Source organism: Callorhinchus milii, unplaced genomic scaffold (genome assembly GCF_018977255.1).
Source record: "Callorhinchus milii isolate IMCB2004 unplaced genomic scaffold, IMCB_Cmil_1.0 Scaffold3, whole genome shotgun sequence".
Lineage (NCBI taxonomy): Eukaryota > Metazoa > Chordata > Chondrichthyes > Chimaeriformes > Callorhinchidae > Callorhinchus > Callorhinchus milii.
In genome coordinates, this window is record NW_024704744.1 from 88,699,692 (window position 1) to 88,721,090 (window position 21,399).

Genomic DNA, 21,399 nt, shown 5'->3' on the forward strand with positions numbered 1-21,399 from the left:
CTCTGTATCACCTTTCCTACACTACCCAAAGCAGCTTCAGTATTCTGTACAATTTGACTTGTCACACAAGCACATCCTTTGATCAACATGGGTGAAAGAATCTTAAAAAAGATTCAAAATCTTAGCAGCCCAGTAAAAATAATGGCAAAGAAAGAATAGAAAAAGTGAGGGTGTGCTTAGGCTGCTCTTACATATCCCTTTGCAGCCAGTGTCAGAGTGGCAGTCCAGAGTGGAGTCCTGCAGTTTAGTAGTTAAGAACACTCACCTCGCAAGTGAGAGGATTCCCTAGGTTCGATTCCCAGGTAGGGCGAAACATTGGGCAAGTTTCATTACTCCATATGCCTCTGTTTACCTAGCAGTAAGTAGGAACCCAGTTGTTAATCGATTGGTGGATCGCTTTTTTTGGACTCAATTTGGACTGTTTGTGGGACACTTCTGTCGCAATTGGCTGCCACATTTTGCCCACAAAATATACAGTCAATTCACTTTACAGTATATTCTATGAAGCGCTTTGAGGCATCTCAAAGATGTGATAAGGTGCTATATTAAATTCAAGGATTATTATTATTAATCATGGGATTACAACTGTAGGAATGGCTCAGTGCTCACGTTTACTACCTCAGACAGAACATGACACTAGCAGTGAGCCTCTCAGTGGCCTATCAGACAGCTCAAGTGACATTTTCATTTCCTTAAAAAGAAAGATACTTCTACATTAATTTTGTTTTCTCAGTGCATCTCTTTTGTGACAGGGGTCGGATTCTGTAGTTACTCCACATCAATGTTTTTTNATTAGTTCAGTCCATGTTTGTTAGCCCATTGGTCCAATCTGTGTATGTTACAAGTACTCAAATTAAATTTAGGATTCCCTTTAAACTCTCAATGATTTGCACAAAAACAAAAGTACAAGGAGGCTGTAGGAATTTAATTTTAACTGTACATTTAAACCACCTTCACTTCTCAGAAGGTTACTTTAAAGAAACATTTTGATATAATTAGAAAACAATTCCAAAACACAGATGGTATCTACACACATCCAAGTAAGATTCACTGATGGGTAGGACTGTAACAGCAGCAATTGGAAGAAAATTACTCCTTTTGAAAATAAGTTCCTCAACCTAGACCTAGGAGCAGATTTCTTTTAAAAAAAACTACCCTGCATTCAAGCCTCAACTCTTCAGAACAAGTGAGAATATTCCAAATATTTCTGCCTAAGAATGTCCACCATACACAATTCCAATCCCAGCTTCCAGCACGTCATGTATCATGAATATTCATGTCAATTAAACAATGCTGCAATTTACATAAACATCTGCCACGCATATTAAAAGCACTTTTACCAATTGTATACTGACAACTGGTAACTTGTAATAAATTCACCTGGGGACGGGGTGGCCTCTCACGAGCCCTCGAACGGAGTGACAGACTCACAGGCAGCTACCGTAATGGTGATCACTTGCTTTAATTTATTTTCAAAATATGCATTAAAAGCTATTCTGAAATAGATTTGGGTTGACACTCTAATCTGTCCATTTGCAGCATTTGTCCCTGTAGGAAATGAAACGCCTGTGCAGCTTGCAGCAAAGGAACAATAGCTGTAAAAAGTGCAGAATCAGGACTTTCTGAAACACCTCCATCTTCAGCATCAGGATTCTCTCTCCAACTAAAGCTGAAGCATCCGGCTGGAAACTTTCAGATTTCCTGAATATATGAACAAAGGATCAGAATGCTTCAGGCAGTAAGTTAAACGCAGAACTAATTCCACTAACTAGCTGCCACTTTAAACAGCATTTAAGCAGTATGCTTCAGTTTTTCTTACTAATCGGACTGGACTCTCTCAACTTTTTTTAATATAAAAGATGAGGAAAAAATATCCATTCTGTTTAATTTGGGAGCTAATAGGGTTGTTCCACTATTCATGTTCAGATTAAACTCTGCCCAAAAATCTACAGTAAAGTGTCTTTAGAAGCCATCTCTTCACCCCATCTCAGAGAAAAGACAGAAAAATCCTCAAAACAAACCAATTCCCATTCATTCCTGCTGCAACACGACAGATCAACATTTCCAAATAGCTGTAATACAGATATGCATGAAATTGGAAAGAGTTAGTGATAACGGGCATTAGATTTTACATGTTGGTTAAATATAAATGGAAGGAAAAACTTAGTTTGAAGTATAACAGTCAAAACAAGCAGACCTCGGTATAAGTAGAAAACAAAGAATAATCTTAGGTAATAATCTTACCTGGCAAAGGTATCTGGCTGCCTGCATGAAAATAAAAACTACCAACAAGACCCATGATACAAGAAAAATTGTCTGATAACAGTACATTCTTTAAGTCTCTAATGAAAGACAAAGCACTTAGTTATCTGACAAAGCATTGTAATCTGAAACAGGTTGAACCTTGAGTCTGTAGCAGAGGAGGATATATTTCTGTGGGCAGGGCATATACTTGCAGTCCTGACCTCTACCTTTCCACCATCTGCCCTCACGCCTTCCAATCAAGTTAGAAACTGGGGCTGAAGAGCAGTGGTCAGTTCTGTAAGCACCAAGGGTGTGAGCTTCCAGTTCTCAACCTTAACTTTACTTAAAGCAAACACCTTCCAAGACAATAATTGACGGAAACGTTTTTTTCCCTAAATCCCACTGCGAATCTGTTTCGGTCACGCTCCAGTCAGAAAATAAAATATCATATGGGACAAATGTAATTATAATAGCAGATAAATTGGCAGTACTGTACTGTGCAGGGGATGAGGAATAAAACTGCATCAGAGAATTTCAGTGGCCTCTGTGAATAAGAACCACTGCATCAGGTTTGTACTTGCTTGAAGGTTATAAAGCAACCAAAGTAAATTTTGCGTCAGAAAAATCTACCAATTTCCACAAAACTGAATCCGATGGTATATTAACACCAGTTTAAGTGATTTCAATATTTTGGACCAGTCTTATGTTTGTGCCCAGTTAAATACTCACAGGTCTCTCCTTAGGATGCACGTTCTGTCCTTGTGATACTCTGTCCTTTACTCAGGCTGTCAGTCATTGAGAATTTGTTGTCGGTAAAGTTTTTTTCTGGCTGAGTTCTGGCATTTTAACAATTGGTTTACTCAGTCGGTGGTGGGAGGGGTTGGGTTGGTCAATAATGTAGTTTGGTGCTGAGACTGGGAATTTGCCAACAAATTTTAAAAAATGATAAAGACATGTTGATAAACAGTGCAATCATGTGAAAGAGGTCACTACGTGGAAGAGGTTTGTCTATAGGTTTTCTGCCTTGGTGTCAGCAAATTCTGGAATTAGCCGATATCCTGAGGTTGTTGAAATGTCAACACATCTTTTGATGACATAAAACCAGTCAATATACCATTGACTGCTTCCCAATGGGGTCTGGAGTATTGATTTTTTTTCAAATTTAGATTAGATTTCAAATGGACAAAGAAACCAGCAAATCAATTTCATGCAAACAGGATCTGTGCAAAGTCTGAGTCTATAGCGTTTTTAATACTCTTCACGCCTTCCAGGACTGATTTCACTTATCCTGCTCAGATAGGATTTAGCTGACGTTGAAAGGTTAGTGAATGGTGGGAGTTGGCCAATGGCTGGTTGAATCGTTTTCTTCCCTCGGCACACTCAGGCTCCTTGATGCTCCCATGGGAAGTAAATGCTCCAAAGATATGGAGACGAGAGTTAGTGAACTATAAAGCCGCCTCATTCATTCATGTTACCAGGAGTTCTAACTGATGCATGCACACAGCCTCACCTAAGATTAGATGAAAGGCTAATGCCGTACAGTCACTTATACACACCTATCTCATTGCCGCTACCACCGTCCTGAATGCTCCACAGGATAATGCTGCTTTCAGATGCCACAGCTACCATCTTGTCCTTATCTCCAAGAGGTCCTCCAACGACTTTTGCATTCAGTGCCACACGTTCGATGGCCCAGTCCAAATACGGACTGGTGAAAACCTGCTGCCATCCAGAGGACTCCTTTATTCTAGAAATTAACGTTGAGCATACAATTAGAAATCCTTCAAGTAGTCGTCGCTGCTGTGCACACAACTGAATCTCCCGGTTTAGCAAAAGAGGGCATTTTGCATCAAATTGCACATCCTATTTGCTTAGTGGTCCCTAAGCATTCCAAGCCTGCTAAATCTAAGGTTACAATTCGAATTTTAACCAGGGAGCAGGTACAATTGATCTAATAGTATAGTAACAAAAGTGCAGTCTTGAGAGGCTTTCATCACCTCACCCTGAAATTAGTTCTTTGTCACTGGTTTCAGACATCTATAAATCCCAACAGAGAACGAGCTGCAGATAGTAACAATCTTAGTGTTCAGAAGGCATATACAAACTATCCCACTTCTCTCTCATGATGTTGATACAATCTGAACTCCTAACCTTGTAACACACTTGGGTTAGCTTTCAACACTCTTAGAACAGTGCTTAGAAGTTATGGATCTTCCAGACTGCAAAAAGAAAACAATAACCCACAACCATCAATGAGCTATCAGGTTCTAAACTCTTGCTGTTACATATCGTTAGGAAACCCAGAAAAGTCAGAACCAATCCATAGCTTCTTGTTAAAAGACAGCCATTATCATGCATTTTTCTGAGGCTCTTATCCTAACAGGCATTATCCAGAAATACATTTTGAAAAAAAAATTCAGAGTACAGAGCCATTCCCCAAATCCCATTTACAGAGGAGGGATGTTTGTCCAGGAGCATTCATACCAAAATAGGGATGAAGACTCACAGCAGACAATAACATAACATGTAGGAGCAGGAGTAGGCCATTCGGCCCTTCGAGCCTGCCCCGCCATTCAATCATGGCTGATCTTCTAATCTAACTCCAGCTAATAACCTAACCCTGCCTTATCCCCATATCCCTTAATCCCTTTTGCAATAAGCAACCATCCTCACTCTGCCCAATGGAAGCTAGCTAGAAATAATAATAATCCTTGCATTTGATACAGCACCTCATCACATCTTCGAGACGTTTCAAAGTGCTTCATAGAATACACTGCAAAGTGAATTGACTGTATATTTTGTGGGCGAAACGTGGCAGCCAATTGCGCACAGCAGTGTCCCACAAACAGTCGTGGATTGAGTGACCAATTTATTATTTTTCTGAAGGAATTATTACCCCCGGAAAAGCGATATGGACCTGAATAAGACATCTGGCCAGCAGATCTAATGTGACATGGTTAAAGTTTAATATTATAAGGATATCTCTGAAGGCTTTATGAGGAAAGTACTTTAGATTAAAAGTAGCTGCTGTTTAAGAATTTTCTACAATTCTACGAGATCTTAAATTTGAAGATAAAACAATCTTACAGGCTACGACTTGGAAGAATTTGGTTTTTTTTGTGGGTTTTTTTTAAATTGTGGATCTGAGCTTATAGAAATGACCAGCAGTTCATCAGCTGCTTAGCACCATCACTGAACTGATACAGATTGGAAAATTTAGGCATCAACATGAATGGACTGAAATAAGCAGAGTTTCTTCTACAGAAACCAAAAACAATGGGAGCAGTAAATAAAAGGTGGAAATTTGACAAGTAGTGCTGATTTGGCAATCTCTGGATAGTTAGTTGGTGCCTAGCACTGATTTTTAAAATTTACATTCCGAAGCTGTACATCATGCTGGCATTCAAGCATCTGTGCGCTATGAGTAAATCAAGTGCCCATATAGCTAATACTATCAAACTACAGCCCCTTCAAACATCCAGTCTACCACTGCACTGTTGCAGCCCTTCCCCTATCTAGCCTGCTAAATTATCCATGGAGTTTCTGACTTTGCCATTACTTCACTCTCCACCCCATGGCTACCATCACTAACTTTCCCAAAGCTAATCTCTGCCAGTACCAATCCAAGATGCATCGTAGGGCTTCTGGCCAGGAATTAAAGGATGAAGACTCGCTGAGCACCTCAGAAACATTTCACACTGAACTATGAATTATTATTATGCCAACACTTACATATTTTAAGCTTAATTTAATTTAACAGTAATTTAAAAAAGAAGTATTCCCAAATTTCTTAAATTTATCACTTGTGCCTGCTGTATTTGCCACTGAGCTGGGTTGAGAGATAATGAGTATGCTTAAAAACTACTGTTGGATGATGCAACATAATTCATAGCTTGCCCCTGGTTACCTCAAATATAATCTTCATCCTTTTATCAGTGTCTGCCTGACTTCTCCCAGCTGCTGTGTAAGATTTACTGAAACCATTTAATTTATGCCAAACTTTCATCTTCAAAAAGTGAAACCGTATTTATTTGGGGCCACATGGGCTCTGCGTAGCTCACCGTCTCCCCATCTCTAGCACTATGCTGATCCTCCTTTATAGATTTGCAAAGAAAAATCGCTTCTTTAAAATTTCAAAGACCTAAGGGCTTGAACACAATTGAGCTCCTTTAAAAACCAAAAGACTAAGGATACAATTGAAATGAGGATTCCCAACAGAAGACCTGTCAGACTGTAGATTAACTCCTGGAGTCGACTTGTGCCTAGCCATAATACAAACTGAAATATTATCACCCAAATTAATTCTTTTCCTTATAGACAAACTACTTGCACTTGTGCTGCTACAAGCTCAACTGAAATGTTAGCTTCTACTGCCTCCAATCTTGTCTGTAAACTCTGCATACATTTCAATGTGTGAGAAATCAATGAGAACATACAAGCAATCAGATGCTACTGAATTCTTTATTCAATGTTCTAATATGCTGGGCCTGTAAATTCCCAACTCTCTTATTAAATGCACATGAACAAATATTTGATGGAACCGATTAACATAGCACAATTTGAATAGACTAAGGTGCTTATTAGAGACATAATTCAAGATTTACTATTAAATCCTATTTTATTGACAGACTCTGAGCAAAGTGGCTTTGCCAATGCTACTTTTAACAGATTCCTTTTCAATGTCTTGAGAGATATACCGTCCCTTGGTTTGTTTCACCATCTCCTTGCCTGAGTCTGCAGACTCAACACAAAGGAAATCAAACCTTGGGAAATTGAATCATGAGTGTAATGGTGCAGTTAAATAAGACCTTTGAGGTTCTAGTGTTTACTCTTAGGTATGTTATCCTTTTCTCCATTACTAGTTCTTAAACCACAAAATCAGAGAAAAAGACTGAAGGCCTCCTTCTGAATCATCAACGTTTGCAATCTAGGCCGGCAGCCAAGAGACAGAGGCCAAGTGAAGCTCCTCAGTTTACCCTGGAGGAGAAAGGAATGTGGAGAAGACATGACAGAGGCTCATTGAAACTCCACAGGGAAAATGCTGAACCTTCAAATCTGGCCTTGCAGCAATACAACTGAAAAGGTAAACTGGGAGGGGGCGGGGGTCAAATATGTCCAACCCCTTTGTGCTCTCAGCACTGGTGTTGCATATAATGTCCCATATGAAGTTGAGCGTGAGTGTGAGAGCTGGGGTGGCGGGGGGGCAATATGGCTCTACAGCAATTAAATCATACTATCAACTATAATTATTACCTGTAACAAACCACAAAGTGTGCGTAGGCTGCTACAATCCAGTTATGATGACCAGCAACTATTAGAACTTTACGGGGATCTACCGCTGTACCTAGCAAAACACAATTCATAAGAAAATTACTGCTCAACCATAAATGCACGTAAAGACAGCAATGAGGGGGGAAAAAAGCAAATATGGTTGTGAAAGTTATATATTACAGTACCACCACAGATTACTTAGAATGAAAACAATTCACGTTCCTGCTATCACTACATCTGTACAGTCCTGGTTTTAAAATCGTTAAGTTCAAGTGTGAATATTCCAGTAGTATTCCAGTAGCAGTAACAAAGCTAGTTTCATATCAATAGAAACAGACTGATTTCCTCCACTGCATGTAAAACATGTTCATACTAGAATATTTGAAACTGGGGAAATATTAAACTAAAAATAGTTAAATAATGCATAATATATTTAATGCCTGACATCATTCAGACTGGATTTTGCTGTGTACAAAATGCCTGCTGCATTCACCTACAAAACAGTTACTACATTTGACAGAATCCACTATAAAGTGCTTGGAGATGTTTTGGCAAAATAAAAACTTTAAAAAGGCAAGTACTTTCTTCTCCTACCCCATTGAGAGAAATTGTAACTAACCCTAACCCTAACTCTCTACCCCCTCCTCGCTCCCTCCCTTCCCTCCCCTCACCCTGACCATTTCCCCGCCTGCTCGGGTCCTGACCCAACTGTACAGCGCCTTGGGATGTCCTTCCGACGTGAAAGGCACTCTATAAATGGAATCTTGTTGTTGTTGCTTTATATATATGTATATATATATAAAAAATCCTTGCATTTGTTTGATATAGTCCCTTATCACGTTGTTGAGACATCTCAAAGCTGTTCACAGGAATTACTGTAAAATCTGGTGACTGTATTTTGAAAGTGGCAGCCAATTTGCACACAGCAATGTCCCACTATCTTGAAGTGAATGACCAATTGAATCAGGGGTATTGTTGGCAAGGACACCAGAATAGTGCCTTTTTAAATAGTGCCATGGGATCTTGAACATCTATCTGAGTAGGAACACCTTGGTTTAACATCTCATCTTTGGAACAGTGCCCCTGACAATGCAGCACATCACCCAACATTGCACTGGAGGGATAGCCTAAACTATGAGCTCAAACTATCAAAGTGGGACTTGAACCCACAATCCGACTCAGTGATGAGAATGCTACCAATTGAGCCACGATGACAGAGTTGCAGGTGGGCTTGAATTATTGATTGACTGAGGAAGAGGACAGTATACAACGGATTGTTTATACCACTTATGAATGAGTATCGACAATTTCACAGTTGACAAACTCAAGCCGAGTTCTGCAGATCCCTTTCACAAATAGCTTCAAAGACTTGGTAATTAAGTGGACAAATTATCAGACACATTCACAAAGCAAGATAATAAAATACAGCCTCTATCCTTACCCAATCGGGCAGATCCCTCTGCAGAAATGACCCCAGCTGATGTACAAGGAGCAACATTTGGGCGAACTGCCCCCTCTGGTGCACTCGGTCCAGCTTTGGTCTCTTGTGAGGGTCCCGCACTTCCAATGCTTCCTTTTCTACTGGGAATAGCTAGCAGTGTTAAATAACACAACCACCTTTAACTATTTAAAAGGTGAAGCACATGAACATATTCTTTGTACAATCGAAGTACAGTAATGGAGGGCTGCAGCAGCAATCTCTGCACCATGTTCAAAAATTGACCACTCATTTTTTAAAATTTCTGCCATCAAAGTCATATAACCACACCACAAGCACGTGGTTCTTCTTAAAGAATGCAAGTGGTCTGTGTCAGTCTGTGATCAGCCTGGCCTCCCCATGACGCAGAGTTTCGCTGCACAAGTAAACCTCCACTGAAGTCATCTCACCCACAGTGAAGGATAGCCATCATAAGCATTTTCCTGTTTACATACCAAACCTCCCATGAAAAGCCTGAAGTTTACAATAACTTCTACCCCACCTTATCAGGTTATTTGAATTGATAATTATGGGATTGCAATCCCCCAGACTGGGGGGGGGGGGGGGGGAGACCAGGCATCTTCACAAGAGGAAGAATCGAAAGAAAATGAAACACATTCAACCCTTGTTGGTTTTATTTCCAGTTTTTCTTAGTGCGGCTGTGCAGTCGGTATAGCAAGAACAAATGGCACTTGGAGTGAATGCTGTAGCACTCAAACTCAGTGGTGAAGCTGACGAACAGCAGTGCTGGGGGATAAACATCTGCTGCTGTGTTTGGCAATCCAATGTCCGCATCAAACACACCCACAGCTGGTACAACACTGGCCAGATAGAAAATAAAGTTTTTTTATTCAGCCCCAACAAGGTGCCTTAACCAATCCACCAGATAAAATTTCAATTTCCCCACCATGTGTCAAAGCAAGACTAAAATGAGCATTAATGTGGCCTGACCACTCAAACTGAAGTAGTTTAACAGCGCATGTATATATTAGCCAGTCCACTGGCAGGAAGAATAATTTCTTCCCATTAACTAGATTCAAACCCAGGTACCAGAGATGCAAAACCATTGTGCTAATCCTATGGTAACAATGAGTATCTTTACTTTCAAACATAGAAACCACAGAGTAATTTACAGTCGGAGCCTTAAGTTTTCAATTGTAAATTGAAATGGCTTTCAGGTTCGACTCAACTTTAAAAGCCCCAATAACCCTGTAATGGAGGACTGCAGTGATAAAGGTCAAAAGATATCCGATTTGAAACGCTGTCAAGTTAAAGTTAGTGTACTGCTGATTCTCTTCCAACAGGTGGCACCATTTGAAAATTGAGTCCCTTGCAGATTATTATTGCACAGCAAAGGCAATATGCTGTGGAAATATTCTGCAAAGTACTTCTAGTTTTGTTCTCTTACATACATTTGCTTCCAACATAAAATAAAACACGTGAAGGTACCTGGAGGTGGCAAGTAGCCGTGGAAGAGAACACTGCCACACGACGAGCGTTCCAGTTCCTCACACAGCAGCAGGCGACGTACTAGTAAAAGAAATAATAAACTCGGGAGATGCTGGCTTTTACATATTGCAACCTTTAAACAATAGACCACAACAACCCTCTTCATGCAAAAGATAACCCAAGACAAGTCCGCCAACAAACGCATTACTTTCAAACAGATTGTGTCACACATGATAGAATATCATCTCCCTCCATTCCAAGTGTAAAAAGCCAACTCCTAAACACATTCAATCCCATAGTACATTCAATCCCAAGAATCCAAAAACCAGAAACCAAAAACCAAAATATTTAACCTAAAAATACTTGCATATTATGGGTTCTAATACATTAGAATACATTAGAATATACAGCACAGAAACAGGCCATTCGGCCCAACTAGTCTATGTGTTTATGCTCCACATGAGCTTTCTCCTGCCCTTTTTCAACTAAGCCTTCAACCATAACCTTCTATTCCTTTCTCCCTCATGTACCTCTCTAGCTTCCCCCTAAATACATCTACGGTATTTGCCTCAACAACTCCATGTGGTAGCATGTTCCACATTCACACTCTGTGTGAAGAAATTTCGTCTAACTTCCCTATTTGATCTATTTGTGACTATTTTATTTTGATGGCCCCTGGTCTTGGCGTTCCCCACAAGTGGAAACATCTTCCCTATGTCTACCCTATCAAAACCTTTCATCATTTCAAAGACCTCTATCAGGTCACTCCTTACCCTCCTCTTTTCAAGAGAAGAGTCCAAGCACGTTCAGGCATTCCTGAAAAGTATAACCTCTCAGTTCTCAGATCATCCTTGTGAATCTCCTTTGCAATAATAAAGGAATTTAGTTCTAAGAAAATAGTTACATACTGTAAAAAATATATAAATCATCCCAAACTACAGATAACAGCTTACTCATTTATTTTAATAAACTTTATTTTGTTCCAATGGCTCACTGTCCCTATTAGCAGCATCTGAATCTGGGATCTGGAATTTGTCTCAGTAATGCATCATTTGAGTTTCATTGCAAACTCAAGACTGCATGCAAAATATGGAGTACTGCAGATTCCCATGGGGGTAGATATAGCCTTCCATCTGTTAAAGCATTTATGGTTAAGCCAGGCTTGCTGAGATTGATGGTGGGTGAACTTCCACACATTAAAAAAAAGGATACATTTCTATCGCTCTCAGCTGCTTATTTGAAAGTTGGCTCTTGCTATCTCTGCTAACCATATTAGAATTCAGAGACCATATGTTAGAACAGAGATGAATAACAAAATATCTTCCTGCCTGCATACACCGCAATGTTAAAGGGAAACTTTAATCCTTACGTAAGTGTTGGAAATCACAAGGCTTGGATAATGGCTTTTAAATGTATTAGCTGCTTAAAGGCTGCCACTTAGGTACAACAGAGCAAATAGTTGGTGAGGATGGAACTGCAAAGAAGGTACGGAAGAGATTAATTCTATTTGATTGCAATACTAGGGGGCAGAATGGATGAACAACAACAACAACTTGGATTTATATAGCACCCTCCACGCTGGACGGCGTCTCAGAGCGCTTCACAGTAACGGATCCCGGGGCCGAGCCAGGGGGAGGGGAGGAAGGTGACCAAAGGCGCGGTTGAAAAGAAAGGTCTTCGGTTGAGCCCTGAAAATAGGAAGCGAGGGGGTGAGGCGAAGGGAATGAGGAAGGCAGTTCCAGAGCCTCGGGGCGTAGTGGCTGAAGGCACAGCCGCCGAGGGTGGAGCGGAGGGCTCGGGGGATGAGGAGGAGGCCAGACCTGGTGGAACGAAGGCAATGGGCACTATTTTGAGGAGAGAGGAGGTCAGAGAGGTGGGGGTGTGCAGAAGAGTGGAGGGATTTGAAGACAAGGGTGAGGATCTTGAAGTCGATCCTCTCTGGGACAGGCAACCAGTGCAGTCTGGCAAGGACTGGGGCAATCAGGGAGCAGAGTTTCATGCGGGTGAGAATGCGGGCGGCAGAGTTTTGAATGATTTGGATTTTATGGATGTAGTGGATAGGCATGGACCAGGGTTTCAGCGGCTTTCAGAGAGAGGTATTGGCGGAGGCGGGCGATGCTTCAGAGGTGGAAGAAGGCGGTGCTGGTGAGGGACCGGATGTGGGGGAGGAAGGATAGTGTGGAGTCCTGTAGCTCAGTGGTTAGAGCACTCGCTTTGCAAGTGAGAGACCTGAGTTCAATTCCAGGCAGGGCGAAACCTTGGGCAAGTTTCCTTACTCCACACGCCTAGTAATAATCTCTCCAAAAAAACAATAATAAATTGGTCATTTTCAATCCACGACTGTTTGTGGGACATTGCTGTGCGCAATTGGCTGCCACGTTCGCCCACAAATATACAGTCAATTCACTTTACAGTATATTCTGTGAAGTGCTTTGGGACGTCTAGAAGATGTGAAAAGCGCTATATTAAATGCAAGGATTATTATTATTAGTTGGGGGTCGAATCTGATGCCTAGGTTGGTTACGGGTTCAGAGAGTTTTAGGGTTGAGGTCGGGTAGGTGGAGGAGGTGAGAACAGTGAGATTTTAGACGTTGATGAGAGCCAAAGAGTATGGCTTCCGTCTTGTCAACGTTCAGCTGAAGGAAATTTGTGCTCATCCAGCCTCTGAGGTCTGACAGGCAGGCTGACAGAACATCAGGCGACAAAGAGAAGTGCAAAGAGAGGAGGAAAAATAGAGTTGGGTGTCATACATGTGGAAGTGCACCCCATGTCTGCGGATGACATCTCCAAGAGTAAGCATGTAGATCAGAAAGAGGAGGGGGCCAAGGATGGATCCTTGGGGTACCCGGCAGGTAACCCGGTGAGAACGGGAGGAGAAGCCGTTGCGCAGATGTACTGCTGCTGGTTTGTGAGGTAGGACTCGAACCAAGCGAATGCAGTTCCACCGAGGTGGATGACGGAGGAAAGGCGGTGGAGGAGGATGGCATGATCGACTCTGTCAAACGCGGGGAGAGGTCCAGGAGTACAAGGAGGCAGAAGGAGCCCTGGTCACAGATAGAGAGGATATAATTTGTGGTTTTCACAAGCGCAGTCTCTGTACTGTGGGCAGAGCGGAAACCGGACTGGAGGGGTTCGAAGAAGGAGTGGGCGAAGAGGTATGAGCGGAGTTGATTTGCAACAACGCGTTCTGGGACCTGAATGCTCTGAAGAGCAAGCCTGTAATAGGGATTAAAACACAAATGGATAATATTTATTAACTGTGAGTTATCTTTTCCCCAACATATTGAAGTTCCCCTTTATTGGAAGCAGGAATGACTGAGTGATTGATACCCGATGGAAATAGTGGATACAGTTTGTTATCAATACTTTGATTTCATTTAAAAAATAGAGCCTAAATCAGTCAAAAACATCAGAAGCTCTCTCACACGACAGCAAGTGGATAAGTAGAGGCAAATCCTACCTAAAGGAGTAATCCCATAAAATTCAGCTTCATGTCTCAGAACATTAATGTTCACTCCCCTGCAATTCAGAAAAACTACAAGTAATCAGACAGATTATAACAATCATTTTCCATTTAAAACAGTTCAAAATCGAAGTCAAACAAAATAGCTTTCCTAATGGTTGTTTTAACTATTTGTTTTATCAATTTAAGTATACAGATCTTCAGATTGAAGAGATTACTGGATTAAAGATTCATATCCTTAAAATAAAGGACATAATATGCATAGGGAAGAGTACTTACTCCTGATGTGTACTAGGTAGGCAAGGAATTGATTTATAAGAATCGTAAATTAGATCCTTCTAACCCTAAATAGTTTCACCACAGATTAACATTTCACCCTGGTGTAGTTGGGGATGCTTTTCCAAAATTAGAATCATTTACTTTATTCTCTACCTGAAGCAAAGCAATTCTGATTCAAGCTCGAGTCTTTCGGAGGAATTGTTCAGAAACCAGCAATGCTCAATAATCCTAAGTGAATCTGCTTAGGCCAGAGGTGAATGGTTAAATCTAGCAGTGAATTCTTATATAGTTGCAAGCAAGACTGAGCACTACATTTTATCTAGAAGGAATTTGAACAGTACCACTTGATTATATGAAAAAATGTTTTATAGATTTGAGAAATGTTATGACTTACAAATACTTTGGAATACTCATGTCCTTGTGCCAGGAGATCTAACTGGAACGTCATTTTAGGAGAGAAAGGGGAGAATGTACTGGTGCTGATTCAGATTACAGCAAAGATGCCAATTGTACAAACAGCTTCTTACCTTAAATCTAATTCCTTTGTTCGAAGAAAATTCAGAATTGGTGCAAATGCTGTAGGATCCCGGTCAATAAATATCTATGAGGGGGTAAAATATGTTGTAATAGCAATAATTCCTTGTATTTGAACAGTATCAAAATGTATCAATTTTTAAGTGAGTACGTAATTCTGCAGGTTTAAAGTAAATGACTTAACAAGGCTTAATGTTACACAGCAGTAGTGAGTGGAGCATGGGGAGGGAGCAGAGGATCAACAAGTCCTCTTTTCTCTCCCCTTTCTTTCTTTCTTTCTTTTCTATCCCAAATACATGAAGCAGGAGCATTCAAAAGAAATTCTGCTGTAAGGTTCTCGTCTCTATGCAAAGAGAGTGACCCAAAGTTTGACCAGAGGTCAACATTTTTTTGTAGCCTGGGCACATGTGCACTTTTTTCAAACTACTCCAGAAGAAATATCAAGAAAATTCTTTCACTCTTTAATTGTTTAAATACAAATTTCTCAAAAGCAATTACTGACAAAAGTTTTACAATTACGGCAACTTACTACAAAAAAGTTACTTGAGTTATATTGCACTCTCCCACTAGATGGCAGTGTCAGACACAGCAAAATCACATACTGGATGAAAGAAGGGAATAACATGTTTTTCTTTCAGATCTAGCTGCAGAATTGATTACATCTTTCTCAATGAGCATTTGTTTCATATTCCAGATGGGAGTAACATAGCTTCATGACTCAAGGACGTCTGATACTCAAATTTAACAGCTTTAATAATTCGGTCATTCAATCCACAACTGTTTGTGGGACACTGCTGTGCGCAATTGGCTGCCACGTTTCGCCCACAAAATATATAATCAAATCACTTTACAGTATATTCTGTGAAGTGCTTTGAAATGTCTCAAAGACATGATAAGGCGCTACATCAAATGCAAGGATTATTATTATTATTAAGAAGCTCAGCAAGTCAAGGAGTAAACAACTCACTGTGCAGGACACCTGCTCTCTATTCCACCCAGACAGCAGTGCCTACTGGGGCAAGTAGCCACATTAAGAATTAAGTGAGCAAAAAAGGAAAGAACCACTTTTCATCGAAACATTCTGATGGTTGTGGCATATATGTGGCATATATATAAAGCCACCTTGCTTTCCTGATCAATTACCTGCCTCCAGCCAAAACTGTATCACACTTATCAGATTCTGACACTTGATTATGCAACATACCATAATAATGATTTACACCCATCAAAAAGAAGCCAATTTTAGTGGAAGCAAAATCGATCACACTGTCTCTTGTGTGTCTTCACCTCACCACAAACTTCCACACTGACTACTTCCACACTGATCTACCCAAAAGGAATATGAGGTTTAATGATTTCCACCATCATTCAGTCGAACTAACCATGAGTAAATGTGCACACTTAAAGTCTCAAGTTCATTATCATTAAAAAATGGTCTTTTAAGTAACCCAAATTCACCATCAAAGGGCACCACTTCTACAACCCAGTTGTAGATATTCCCAGTTCAATGCACTTTATAACTTCAATTAACATCCTCTCTTACCATAACAATGGCAAGCTATGCGGCTTTAGCTGGTTAGACTTCAGCAGTACCCCCAAAACACACTCTGGGGTCCCCCAAGCCTTGGCACTTGCCAACCTGCGCCTAATACTTTCCAGAATTAGGTAAGCAGGGTGTGTCCTTCCAGGGAGTGAGTGCGCATTCCATTGCAACAATCTATCTCTGGGATTTCCATATGTAGGTGGGATGCATGGAAATCGCAGCTTGATTTGGATACTCTTAAGCATGGTGATGGGTTTCTGCATGTGACAGACACCTGGTTGACTAAAAAAAATCTTAGCATAACATTACTTTGGAGTCCTGTAGCTCAGTGGTTAGAGCACTTGCCTCACAAGCGAGAGACCTGTGTTAGATTCCCAGCAGGGAAAAACCTTGCGCAAGTTTCCTTACTCCACATGCCTGATAATAATCCCTCAAGAAAAAAAACAATATTAAAGTGGTCACTTCAATCCTTGACTGTTTGTGGGACACTGCTGTACGTAATTGGCTGTTGCATTTTGTCCACAAATATACAGTCAATTCACTTTACAGTCTATTCTGAGACGTCTAGAAGATGTGAAAAGCGCTGTATCAAATGCAAGTATTATTATTATTGTGCTTGAACCTGCTCAGGATAAAAAGAACACAGGACAGCACTCCTTGCGTATCTACCAGTTCCTTGTGACATCAGCCATCTTTCATTCCTGAAGTACATTCAACATAAGTTACTCACTATTCAATGAGAGGGGAGAAAATATAGAAGTTCTTCTCTTAAGCCATAAAATAATAACTATACTTTACAAAATATCCTGTGTAGCGTGCTTTGAAACGTCCTGCTGATGTGAGAGGTGCTATACAAAATCTAAGGATTACTATTACATCACAATTCCAATGTATACTACCACTAATTAAGACTACCTGGACTTACGTACAAGGTCTGCCTGTACAGTAAAAGTATTTAGTTTAAACATAGCAAAATTTGGAAAAATTATGGCATTGTGAATGACAACAACAAAAACTTGCACTTATATAGCACCCTCCAAGCAATATAGTGTCTCAGAGCGCTCATCAATGGCGGAGCCTGACTCCAAGCTGGAGGGGAGACAGGGAGATGACCGTGAGCACGGTCGAAAAGGAAGATTTTAAGGCAGGACTTAGGAGAGAGGAGGCAAGATTGAGGGAGAGTGTTCCACAGTTTTGGAGCGTAGTGGCTGAAAGCGCGACCTCCAATGGTAGGGCAGAGAGTGCGAGGGATGAACAGGAGGTCGGTGCCAGTCGACCAGCGACGCCAGGTGGTGGATTGGGAAGTGAGGAGTTTGGAGAGGTAGGGAGCTGCCACGGAGTGAACCAATCTGAACACGAGTGGGGGGGTCTTGAAGTCGATCCGTTCAGTGACGGAGAGCCAGTGGAGCCTGACCAGAACTGGCGAGATGTGGGTATGGAGTTTGGTCCGGGTCAGTATGTGGCAGCAGTTCTAAATGAGCTGGAGTTTTTGAATAGTGAAGCTGGGGAGATCATCGAGGAGTGCATTTGAGTAATCCAGGCAGGAGGTGACAAACACATGCACGAGGGTTTCAGCTGCATTTGGGGAAAGGTACGGTCGGAGATGGGCAATGTAGCGGAGGTGGAGGAAGGCGGTCCTGGTCAGGGACAGAATGAGGGGGAGGAAGGACAGCTGGGGGTCGAACCAGATGCCTAGATTGTACACTGGTTCGGTGAGTCTGAGGGAGAGACCAGTGATGTTGAGGAGTTTAGATCCGCAGGAGTGAAGACAATGACGGGAGCCAAAGAGTATGGCTTCCGTCTTGTCCACATTCAGCTGCAGGAAGTTGGGGTGCCTGGAGCATAGAAAAAATGAGCAGTATTCTGACCTCTCACTTACAACTTTATGACTCGGAAAGATAGCAAACTCTAGAATAAATGTTACAATACAGAATTACAAAAGCTGAAATCTTGATAATCTTTACATGAAACAATCCTTTGGACAACTTTAAGTAGGAATGGTCCTGTATATAAAAAATATATATTTTTGCAAAATAATGTTTGCTGAGTCCAGTAGGATACTTTTCCTATCACCTATTTACAGAGAAGCTGTAATAATAACTTGCATTTATAAAGTACCTTTCACGTAAAATAAATGCCTCAAAGCCCTTTGTAAAGTAAAATTGTTTAAGAATGGGTGAACAATGCTTTTTTTAGAAGGGGAGAGATTGGAATGGTTAGCGTCCAGAGGGACTTGGGTGTCCTTGTACACCAATCACAGAAAGTTAGTCTGCAGGTGCAGCAGCAATTAGGAAGGCGAACGGTATGTTTGCATTCAGTATGAAAGGATTAGAGTATAAGAGTAGGGAAGTCTTGCTGTAACTGTATAGAGCCCTGGTGAGACCACACCTGGAATACTGTGTCCAGTTTTGTTTTCCTCATTTAAGGAAGGACATACTTGCCTTGGAGGGGGTGCAGCGTAGATTTACTAGGTTAGTACCAGGGATGAAGGGGATGAGTTACGAGGATAGGCTGACCAATTTGGGCCTATATTCTCTAGAATATAGAAGAATTAGAGGGATCTTATTGAAACCTATAAGATCATCAAAGGGCATGATAGAGTAGACAGTGGGAGATTGTTTCCCCTGGTTGGAGAAACTAAAACCAGGGGTCACAACCTTAAAATCAGAGGCAGCCCTTTCGCACTGAGTTGAGGAAGAATTTCTTCACTCAAAGGGCGGTGAATGTATGGAACTCACTACCCCAAAGGGCTGTTGACGTTCAGTCCTCGAACATATTCAAGACTGAGATAGATAGATTTCTTATTGCTAAAGGGATTAAGGGATATGGGGATGAGGCAGGGTTGGGTTATTAGCTGGAATTAGATTAGAAGATCAGCCATGATTGAATGGCGGGGCAGGCTCGAAGCGCCGAATGGCCTACTCCTGCTCCTACATGTTATGTTATGTTAATCTGCATCAACAAACTCCCATAAACAATGAGTGACCAGATAATCTGAATTTGGGATTAAGGAGAGGAGGGGGAATATAAACCAACATTGACTCGGAAGCAGGGAATGGCGAGTGCCTGGAGCAACCCAATACAGCAAAACAATGCGCAGAATTCTGACCTCTGACTTACAACTTTACGACTTACTGGGAAAGACTGCTTTCAAAACACAAAGCAAATGTAAAACAGTGCACTCCTATAGAGATCAATGAAAAAAAGTCTTTAAAAATTTAAAAATTAACCAAAAGTATCAACGTACCGCTCCAGTTTCATCACGTAGTGTTGAGATTCTCCCACTCAGCAAGCTAGAACAGACATTAGCAAATGGTTATTTTGAAGGTCAGTTATATCTGAATAGTGTTGAACAGTGGGGACAGTTTGTAAAGAGGATGAATGGTCCTCTTGTGCTTTTAATTCAAGTTCAGTCTCCAAACCCACAAATTGAATGGCAGCGATACCAGCTACAAGAAGGTGTCTAATTTCAATTTTTCTGTGTGCGCATTTATACTAATCCTTGCATTTGATAATCCTTGCCTTTCCCATTGGACATGGCTGGGTTATGCCTTCACTGACAGTCACATATTCCAATAGTATTCCAATATTGCAATAATAATAATCCTCGCATTTGAAATAGCACCTGATTACATCTTAGAGCCATCTTAAAGCCCTTCACAGAATATACTGTAAAGTGAATTGACTGGATATTGCGCACAGCGGTGTCCCACAAACAGGATGGTAAATAAACTGAGTAGCAATAGTGAATATAAAATTGGATTGTTCCAGATCTAGAAAAATGTCCCATTGAGTTACTCGGGATAAAAGAATAACATGAAACACTTTGTTTCCAACAGAATAAACACTCATAATGGGCAAGGTTAAAGCTCAGATCATACAGCAACATCTTAACTCATTACTACTGCTGAGAATTTCAGGAATTTCCATTGTGTCAACAGCTGATTGGTCTAATTTGATGAGAAAAAGCCATTGTATGATTTTGGATCTGAGCCTTTCTGAAGTATGTACAGCCTAAACCTACTTACTACACACAATGCTCAGATATTCGAGTTGCATTTGAAACTTCAGAAATCAACAACTACTACTTGCATTTATACGGCACCCTTCACGTGGGGTAGCATCTGGGGTCGCTATCAATCTTACCTTGAGAAGAAGGAGTCTGGAATCCACATTAGTGTTTGTCTTGAGGTGCTGAACCTAGAACCACAGAAAATAAAGCGACAATATTTTAATGCTTTTGCCCAGGACCAATAGTTTGCAAACACATTCCATGAGGATAGATTACACACAGGGTTTCTGAATTGTTTATGAATCTGTTTTGAGAGGTTATTTTTTTTAGCATTTTTAAAGCAATTTTAATTTTGAAGCGTTTATATTCAGAGTTTTTAGCGCTCTCGTTAGTGTAGTGAGAAGATATGCCTGTGCACATGGACGGGAAAGAGGTTCCCTCACACATGGGCAGTGTCTCCCTCCTATCAAACGCTCCACAACAACAACTTACATTTATATAATGCCTTTCACGCAGGGTGGCGTCTCGGAGTCTGACCCCAAGCCAGGGGGAGAGGGAGGAGGAGGTGACCATAAGCAGAATCAAAAAGTAAGGTCTTCAGGTGGGAATTGAAAATGGGAAGGCGAAGGGATTGAGGGAGGAAGTTCCAGAGCTTCGGGGTGCTGTGGCTGAAAGATCGGCTGCTGATGGTTCACCTGATACGTCTTGCACACACAGAGGAGGGGCAGAAAACGATATACTTGCAGTCAGCACACCAGGATATCCCCAAGATCGAGAGAGAAAACCTCACCTGGGAGTTACGTCAGGATAGGTATTTCTAGTGTTTATTGGATAAAAAAAAAATTTTTTATTGGATATATTTTATCGGGGAGTTTCAGTTACAATCTGTTCCCTGGATCTTTATGTCTTGTAGAACTTGTAGTATGGACTGTAAAATTTAAAATTTAAAAAATGACTTCTCATGGCAAGAGCAGAAGTTTTCAAAGGCTTGGCTTCAGTGCAGAAACCATAATTCCCTTCGATTTCAGCCTCTGCCATGGGCTATGATCCAGAAATTGCTCAGTTTTCCCAAAACAGGAAGCTAATTTCTAAATTGCAGTTGCTAGAAGCTGGGTTCAGCCCACAGT

The 21,399-nt window shown here is 41.0% G+C and overlaps 1 protein-coding gene across 4 annotated transcripts in view; it reads right to left on the minus strand.

Annotated features, from left to right (window-relative positions):
• kctd3 (potassium channel tetramerization domain containing 3) overlaps positions 1-21,399 on the minus strand; it is a 45,082-nt gene that overhangs the window by 13,090 nt on the left and 10,593 nt on the right. For 2 of the 4 annotated variants that reach the window (XM_007904497.2, XM_007904495.2), the window contains exons 2-9: positions 20,407-20,460; positions 19,508-19,553; positions 14,711-14,784; positions 13,902-13,960; positions 10,442-10,522; positions 8,957-9,106; positions 7,498-7,588; positions 3,801-3,991 (exon numbers count right to left, since the gene is read on the minus strand). In XM_007904497.2, coding sequence (XP_007902688.1) covers positions 3,801-3,991; positions 7,498-7,588; positions 8,957-9,106; positions 10,442-10,522; positions 13,902-13,960; positions 14,711-14,784; positions 19,508-19,553; positions 20,407-20,460 — 746 coding nt within the window. Of the gene's footprint in view, positions 1-3,800; positions 3,992-7,497; positions 7,589-8,956; positions 9,107-10,441; positions 10,523-13,901; positions 13,961-14,577; positions 14,603-14,710; positions 14,785-19,507; positions 19,554-20,406; positions 20,461-21,399 lie in introns of those variants that run through there. The other 2 variants (XM_007904496.2, XM_007904498.2) reach the window with 2 other exon arrangements.